Below are 8,371 nucleotides of genomic sequence, written 5' to 3'. Positions count from 1 at the left end.
AGACATTCCTATCAGGAACTGATGGGCACAGCAAAATCTAATATCCAGCAGAAATGGACACAGCATTAACAGGACAAAAAATTGACAGGGCATGAATCTATACATATCTTGTTCCAACAACCAGGAAATCATGTTGAAAAGAAAAGGAGCTGTTTTGCCATTGCAATCTGCAACATCAAAATAGCACCAATATGAGGTTCCAAGGGGGCCACAAAGCATTTTTTTTATCGAACACGCAGGAGAGCTGCACAACTTTATATTAAGAGAGGAAAAAAGTCCAAATATACACCCGAAAGATACAAAAAGGACCAGACCAATACTAGACAGCTTCTAAATAGCAAGTAAAGCGCTCCCTTGGCTTAGAACAGTAAGCCCTTTGGCACCAGCAAATTGCCATAGATGAAGCTCATCTTTGAAGGCTTGAAGAGCTCCCTGCAGGTTTGGTGTTGTTCCATCAAAAACACAGGCATTTCTATGTTTCCAAATGGTCCAAGCACCAAGGATCACCAGTGAATTAAATCCTTTTCGTAGCTGTTTTTGCACTCTTTTCCAAGATTTTCTCCACCAATCTGCAAACAAACCAGCTGCGCGTCCAGGAACCAAGCAGGATAGATTCAGTGGTTGAAGGATGCTAAACCAAAATTGTCGGGCGAAGACACATGTGGTGAGTAGATGTTGGACTGTCACTTCTTCTTGGTCGCACAGCGGGCAGCGAGCAGGGTGAGGGAGCCCTCTTTTTTGTAAACGGTCAGCCGTCCAACACCAGTTACGAATGGCCAGCCAAATGAAGGTTTTACATTTGCTAGGGGCCCAAGATTTCCAAAGCCGTTTCCATGGCTCAAAGCTCACTGATCCTGCAAAGAAGGCCCTGTATGCCGACTTAGAGGAGAAATTCCCTGAAGCTTCGAACTTCCAATGATGGGTATCATTAGTGCCATGTAAAATAACATCAGTGAGCACATCCCAAAGGTCCAAATATTCAACCAGACCCTGCCAACCAAGAGCTCCACGGATGTCTGACACCCAGGTTAGCTCGTGCAAAGCATCCTTCACTGTTCTTGCCTTCCTCAATCTTGCAGGTATGCACTTGAAAACATTAGGTGCAAGGTGTTCTATGCTGCAGCCATCTAACCAGCGATCAGACCAGAACAAAGTATTTTTCCCCATTACCAACCGAAGTGACTACCGACACAGCGAACAGAGCAACAGTGTTGGAGTGAACTGGGACCTCAAGACCAGCCCAAGGCCGATCCGGTTTTGTTTTCTCAATCCAAAGCCAACGCATTTGCAGCGCCCAACCCATAATTTCAAGGTTATGAATTCCTAAGCCTCCCAAATCAATAGGTCTCATGACCTTTTCCCAAGCCACTAAGCAGCTGCCACCATTGATTTCTTTCCTTCCTTTCCACAAAAAACTCCTCCTGATTTTGTCCACTGCTCGGATGAACCATTTGGGCACTCTGATGGCGATCAGCAGATAAATAGGGATGGCAGTGATAACAAAGCGCACCAAGACCGCACGACCAGCCAAACTCAATAAAGGGGCCTTCCAACCAGGAAGCTTATTGGCAATCTTCTCGATCCAGATTAATAAATCACATCTTCGTAGCTTTTTGACCGAGATTGGTAGCCCTAAATAAGTGGTGGGGAAAGAGGTTGTAGTGCACTGTAGGGTATTGTTCACAACCTCCACAATTTCATCATCGCACTGAATTGGGATCACACAACTTTTCTGTAGGTTCGTTCGCAACCCTGATGCCTTCTCAAAAACTTGCAAGATATTCTTAGTAATCTGCAGATCATCTTCTTCTGATCTTATGAAGAGAGCCACATCATCTGCATACAAAGATAGCCGCTGACCAGCAGAATGGAGAGGTAGGAGCAGTCCCTCCTCTTCCGCTTTCATGAAAAGACTGTTTAGGACGTCCATTACCAAGATGAATAACATGGGGGAGTATCCCACAAAGCATTCCATCATGTAATAGACCAATAATCTCCTGTCACTCAAAAGCATAAACCTATTCGTCAGGAAAAAGGGATTAGACACAAAGAACGATTTCGATTGGACAACCATATTATCCACAAGTGAAGTGAAATATCCTGGCTGAGCAGAGGAACCATTCACAAATAAGATGGCAACCAATAAATGATCCTGATTTGGAAAGTTACTGTCAGACCCTCAAAGTACTTTTTAGTCTTAAGATGATATGCAGAACAGGATTCTGGAATGCAACAAGCATTAACAACAAGCGAGAAGTGACTCAAGGTACATATCAATCAATTTCACGATAGAGATGAGCTTCTCTTTTCCATGTGTTTGGAAGATCCTGTATGTTATATCCCAAACTCATGTGACCGACATAGAGCATGTATATGTTTCTGCTGTTGCCTCAGAATTGCTATGCTTGAGTTGCTTCTAAGTAACAAGCAACGTCGAAATTCTTTTTTCCTATGAACTTTACAAATTGACTAAATCACATAATCAGGGAAAAATCAAGGAAATAGTTAGTCAGATATGGAATTAGGCTACTTCTGATGGAGATAAGATCAGCAGGAACTTAAATAGCATTGTAGCAAATTATTTGGACATGGGAATGATAACAGAAATGTCCAAACACCAGGTATCAAAGCCAGGGACAATCTTACTGATTCATCACAGAATTTCAAAGCTATCAAAGCCAGGAATAATCTTACTGATTCATCACAGAATTTCAACACCATTTTTTAAACAAGGCTAACATCGTTCGAATCACTAAACATACAAATTCAATGATTGCACCAGAATCCTTGGATGACATAAGCCCAGTATGAAGTATGGTTACACAAAAATAGAGCAAAATTGATATTACTATCTGAGTAACCAGACAGGTACTACTAGATTTATCTTGAGATTCCCATAAAGTCAGTGCTGAAAAAAACTCTGATGTATGGTCATATTTATGTTCTTCGGACATCATCAATGGCATGTTCTTGAGATTCCCAAATCTTCCCATTATGCTTAGTTATGGCAATGGAGAGGCCTGGAAATTTCCAAAAGAAATGCTGACAAAAAAGTGCTAGAAGAAAATTTGATGAACATCCATATATTGTTACTAACCTAGATAAAAATAATAACAATAATAATAACATAAAGCTATCGAATTATGGTACTTTAGATGTATGCACAGTAGTAGTAGTAGAAGGCAGAAGGCAGTCATGGAATTAGACTAGAGAGAATCATGAACATAGCTGTCACACACACATAGAATTGAAACACAGGTTCTTGTCATAGCCGTAAAAAAGGCATGTTTGTGTTATCCTGTACAAGTAATCCATCTTAGCATTTTCTAAATAAACCGTGATTTCAGGTCATAGTTCCTTAACAGTTTAGAAGACTACTTTCTGCTTCAACATTCATAAGTGGAAAACAGTAAGTACTTTGTGGATAGCTATCAACATTGTTCTAAGGGAAAGAAATAGCTAGTTTATAAGACAACTTCAAGTGGAAAATGGTAGGTACTTTGCAGATAACTATCAGCGATTCACCATTGTTCTAAAGGGAAGAACTGGCTAGTAATTCTCAGATTTTATAGCTATAAGAAGATTTCATAAGCATTTACAGTACTTAAAGAACTGCATGGTTAGTAAAACACGATATACCTCATTTCTTTACTTCAAGGGTAGCAAGTCCAGTAATATCAGGATTCTTGAGCTGCTCAAGCTGCCTCTTCCCTCTCCTCAGCAAGTACTCTATGTATACAAAGTTCCTATGATCAACATTCCTTGCATTGTCACGGAACTCTGCCGAGACAACAGACTCGATCCTGCGCCGCTCTTCCGGGGCTTTTAGGCGTGCTGTCCGAAGGAATCCCCTGTACAGCGCCAAGACCTGCTTCTGAATACCAGACAGCTTTGGACGGGAGGCCATCTCATCCTTGTGGAGCAACCATCAAAGCCTGATACAAATACTACAAATGAGTTATCTATAGGCGATCCATATGCTCTCACGATTAAGAGATACTAGAAGAATCATTTTCAATGGATGGAGCATCAAGCAATGCTCTTCCTCAGTTTCTCTAACAGAAACAAACTGGGCTGCTTCAAAATTAACTGCCACAGAAAACAAACCATGGCAACAACAGGTTTACGCAAATCCAGGAGAGACATAACAGCCTAACGGTGCATGGAAATTAAGAAAAAAGGAAAAATAAACTACAGCCCCACCTTAATTGGGTACCAAGAACTAATGTCAGTAACTCAGTATGGGGGCAATGAAAAAGAATAGCCTAATCAAACTACGGATCAAAGGAAGGTCAGCATGCAGCAATGAATCAATAGCTAACTGAAGGGAGAACAAAATTTTGGATAGTGTTTGGTACTTTGGTTCAGCCAATGGGGTGGTAACGGTAATGTTATCAGCTACCCCTGCTATCTGTTACAGAGTAATGATTCCTAGATTTTGTTTGGTTACCTCGGGTAACGTTAGTCAGTTTCTTTTCTGAGTTTGACTGGAAACAACGGTAACGGACAGCAGCATGCTGCTGATTTGAACTAAACCTTACAGAAAAGCACATACATAACAAAGTATCCATGGTCTCCAAATCAGCAGAACATTTTATCGAGCTTACAAGACAGCAGGCTCCTGATTCTATTGAAGAGAAAAGCGGCTGGGCAGGTCAATTAACAACAGTCGAGGAACATTTAAATTAAAAACTATACTATATGTAAGAAGTTCCAAGCCAAAATTAAATAAAGTTCAAAAGTTATAGCAAGTTCTGTACTGAATATGTCTTGAGCTTCAAAACGATAAAAGATTCAGAAAGATGACACAATAACATGTCTTAGAGCTTCAACTTCAAATGCTTGGCAAATTCAGAAGCTTATATGAACAATCTAGCACAAGGTTCATCTGGTACAATGGCTTCTGAAATTCTTAGCGAAAATTTGACACTTACTCGTCACTTCTTCCTTTGAGCCTCTTCTAATGAAGAAAAAAAATATTACAGACATATATAAGTGCAAGAAGGATTTGGATATGTAATAGAGACAAGGTAAAAATGACAGTATCTAGATGATAGAATTAGCAAGGCAGGATCGGGCAAGTTAAAAATATTTGGACTAAGCCGCATTTTCTTGGGATCTGACTGAATGCAGGTCTCAGAATATGTTAATTGCTCATTAGGTTAATTAACCATGAGGTATCAGAAACACTATCATTAATCATCAGGTTATTTCAATTATAGAACCTCTACTCAAAGAAGTGTTTCATTCTTGATGTTGAATCAATGCAAATACATTTTCAAAGACATATTCAATACTATTTAACAAATGAGATGCTTAGAAGTATATTCAGGTGACATATTAAGTAGATACAAAACCATATTGCATCAATTACTAACTCACTTTTATACCGAAAATTCCATTCAGTTCTCTCTGTGCATGCAGTAGCAAGGAGATCAGACTGCATAGAGTTTGATAGCTACTGAAACTAATATTATTTTGTCTGATAATCAGTGAAAACCATTCCAAAGAATCAAGTCACCTAGTGATGAAAACTTTGGAACAACAGGGTCCGCAACTACCTACAGCACTAGCAAAGTGTACCCTGTTCTAAAGGATTGTCTAATTCCAGACTCGATGTACAACAGCCTCATCTAATGAAGAAGTAAATTTAGAAAGGGGCCATAATACTATGCTAAGTTACACGGATACGGATAGGCGTATCAGTACCGAGGCTGATATGGATACGCCGATACAATACAGCATCCCCGCCCCCCTCCAAAAAAAAACTCCGATACTTTAATACTTTTAGATTTTTAAAAATAAATAAATAAAAAACAATGCATAGCAAAGTTCACAACAAAAAGAAATCGAAGTTCAACATAGGCAAATAGCTAGCGAACTTCTCCATTGAGCAATACTTGCATTTTCAGAGAACATTGCCGCCTCCTGATTTAGGCTTCTCTGTAATGTTAACATGAGCCCACAGTGAGCATTTATATCAATCGGGACTGCAGATCCTACACTACCACTAGCACTTGCGCTAGCACCACCTGCAGCAGTATGCACTATCATTGCTCGATGTCGCCATCTACAGAAGAAAGCAAGCACAGGTCTCTAGATCGGGGAGAAGGAAATCAGAGAGGAAAAAAAATGGGGGGAAGAAATCAATAAAGAGTCCGGAGGACGACGAGAACGGAAAACTCACCGGAGATTGCAGCTGGCGCTCCTCCTTGCCGACAGGTGGCAGCTCGTCGCCGGCGACAGGGAGCGGCGGCCGCCCGAAAGGGGGAGCCTGCGTGCGTCCGTCCGAGGGCGAGGGTGCTGCGCGTGCGTGGGGGTGAGGGACTGAGGGGGCAGGGGCTGCGAGAGCAGGCTGAAGTGCTTCGTGGGCTGGCCGTGTCCAAGAAAGTGCAGATACGTGTCCGGCCCACGTGAATGGGCCTCTTCCCTTTAGACAACTTTAAGAGACTTTTTATATTCATCCTAAGGAACAGAGATTTTGATGGAAAAATAGCTCCAAAAGCTTCTCTAAGTGGTTCTCCAAATATAGCCGTCATCTATTTCGAATTTCTCGCTAGCCAAAGATAGATAGTGAAAATTGCTCTCTAAAGTATAAACAAGATATAGAAAAGGAGCCTTTTACCTACATGCCATTATAAAAGATGCATGTTACCTCTATGCCATCGAAATTTTAAAATGTTCCTCCATACCATTGAATAAAGTTCCTTTTAACTGGGTGCCATTGCTGTCAAATTCACCCCTAACATCAGTTAACTTGCTGCGGAAAAGACCATTTTGCCCTTGCTCGTAGAATGCAGCAATTTTACTATTTTTCACTCTAGTGGCATTGTACAGGAACACATGTTATATGTTTGCATATGAAAATTACACCCTCATCACAGAATTGAGATATACTATAACCGGATAGGAAAAACTGAATATTTGAGACACCAACAATTAGTATTTAGCACTGATATATCACTGATGTTATGCAATTGAAGTCAGAAAAGAACTCACCCACCTAGAAGCCAAGTTGGCCGTTCGTCCACCATAAACTGAAGCAAATCACACCAAATTGCACCAAATCGGACCCAAGCAAACTGATCGCCGAGCCACGCAACCGCTCCCCGCGAGGCGCGCCAGGCGTCGCGGCCCCTCCCACGCGAGGCGCGTGTGGGTGCTCCGCCGCTCCTCCAGCGCGAGGCGAGCACGCGCCGGTCCCACCCTCCCGCGCGAGGGCGTGCGCGCCGGTCCCGCCGCCCTGCCGCGCCCAGCACGCCGGCACCCGCTGCCCTCTGCCGCGCGAGCCGCCCTGCAGCGCGCAGCACCCGCCGCCCTCTGTCGTGCGAGCCGCCGCGAGGGAGAGCACCCAGGACCCGCCGCCCCTGCCACGCTCAGGACCCGCCGCGAGATTAGATCCTGATTCTTTTAAGATCCGGCGCTTAGATTATCTAGACAAAAAAAAATTAAGACCTTTTACCACGATTCCCACCGCAACATTCGCAGTGCAATGCTGACACTCCATCAAATTGTCCCTGAAGATAATTGTTTGAAACTCAATGTAACTCGCGAGGACGAAGCTAGTTAGAACTCAGAAAGTCAGAAGAGACCGTTCTGCATCTAGTTGAGGCCTTGTTTAGTTGCGAAATTTAAAATTCCAAATCTATCATATCGAAAGAGAATCTTATATGTATGGAGTATTAAATCTAGACAAAATAAAAAATAAATTGCATAGTTTGCTTGTGAATTACGAGACAAATCTAATTAGTCTAATTAGGCTATGATTAGACACTAAATTGCTACAGTACACATGCTCTAATAATGGATTAATTAGTCTCATTAGATACGTCTCGTAGTTTACAGACGAGTTCTGTAATTAATTTTGTGATTAGTCTATGTATATACTTCAAATGTGCAAAGATTCTATTTTTGCAACTTTACACGAGCAACTAAACGAGGCTTGAGTACATATACTAAAACTCAGAATTGGAGCAATTCCATGACTTGTGGCCCCATGTGGGACCCATACACTGTTCACACGGGTCCCATGTACTATCCAGGTGAGATCCACGTGGGACCTACTACTATTCAGATGGGACCCACATACTATCTAGGTGGGACCCACATACTATCTAGGTGGGACCCATGTGGAACCCATGGACTATTCTAGCAGGCCCACATGGGACCCACATATTATTCTGATGGGATCAACGCACATTATTTGGTGAGACTCACACTTCTATTAGGTGGATTCCTATATATTAAAAAAATATTCCTTCAATTATTTGATAATATAAAATATATTTAACTACTTTCTACATATAAAAATAGCAACTAGACTTTGTACACTACTTCCACATGCAGTAGACGTACTAGTTTTTTAGCTTCA

At 41.8% G+C, this 8,371-nt stretch overlaps 1 protein-coding gene across 1 annotated transcript; it reads right to left on the bottom strand.

The window, feature by feature from the left end:
- Window positions 1–261: 261 nt before the first annotated feature.
- Window positions 262–6,357, bottom strand: LOC120691251. The gene is made up of 3 exons (XM_039974279.1): window positions 6,188–6,357; window positions 3,640–3,935; window positions 262–3,020 (listed from the first exon to the last, which is right to left on the bottom strand). Exon 3 carries the CDS (start codon window positions 2,072–2,074, stop codon window positions 1,139–1,141), a length of 936 nt encoding a protein of 311 aa, XP_039830213.1. The 5' UTR covers window positions 2,075–3,020; window positions 3,640–3,935; window positions 6,188–6,357; the 3' UTR covers window positions 262–1,138.
- Between the last annotated feature and the right edge of the window lie 2,014 nt (window positions 6,358–8,371).

Source organism: Panicum virgatum, chromosome 9N (assembly GCF_016808335.1).
Source record: "Panicum virgatum strain AP13 chromosome 9N, P.virgatum_v5, whole genome shotgun sequence".
NCBI classification, from domain to species: Eukaryota; Viridiplantae; Streptophyta; class Magnoliopsida; order Poales; family Poaceae; genus Panicum; species Panicum virgatum.
Note: the sequence above shows the minus strand (reverse complement) of the source record. Positions and strands in the feature narration are given on the sequence as shown.

Coding starts and splice junctions, on each gene's coding strand:
- LOC120691251 (XM_039974279.1), bottom strand. CDS start 2,074: ATGGTTGTCCAATCGAAATCGTTCTTTGTGTCTAATCCCTTTTTCCTG.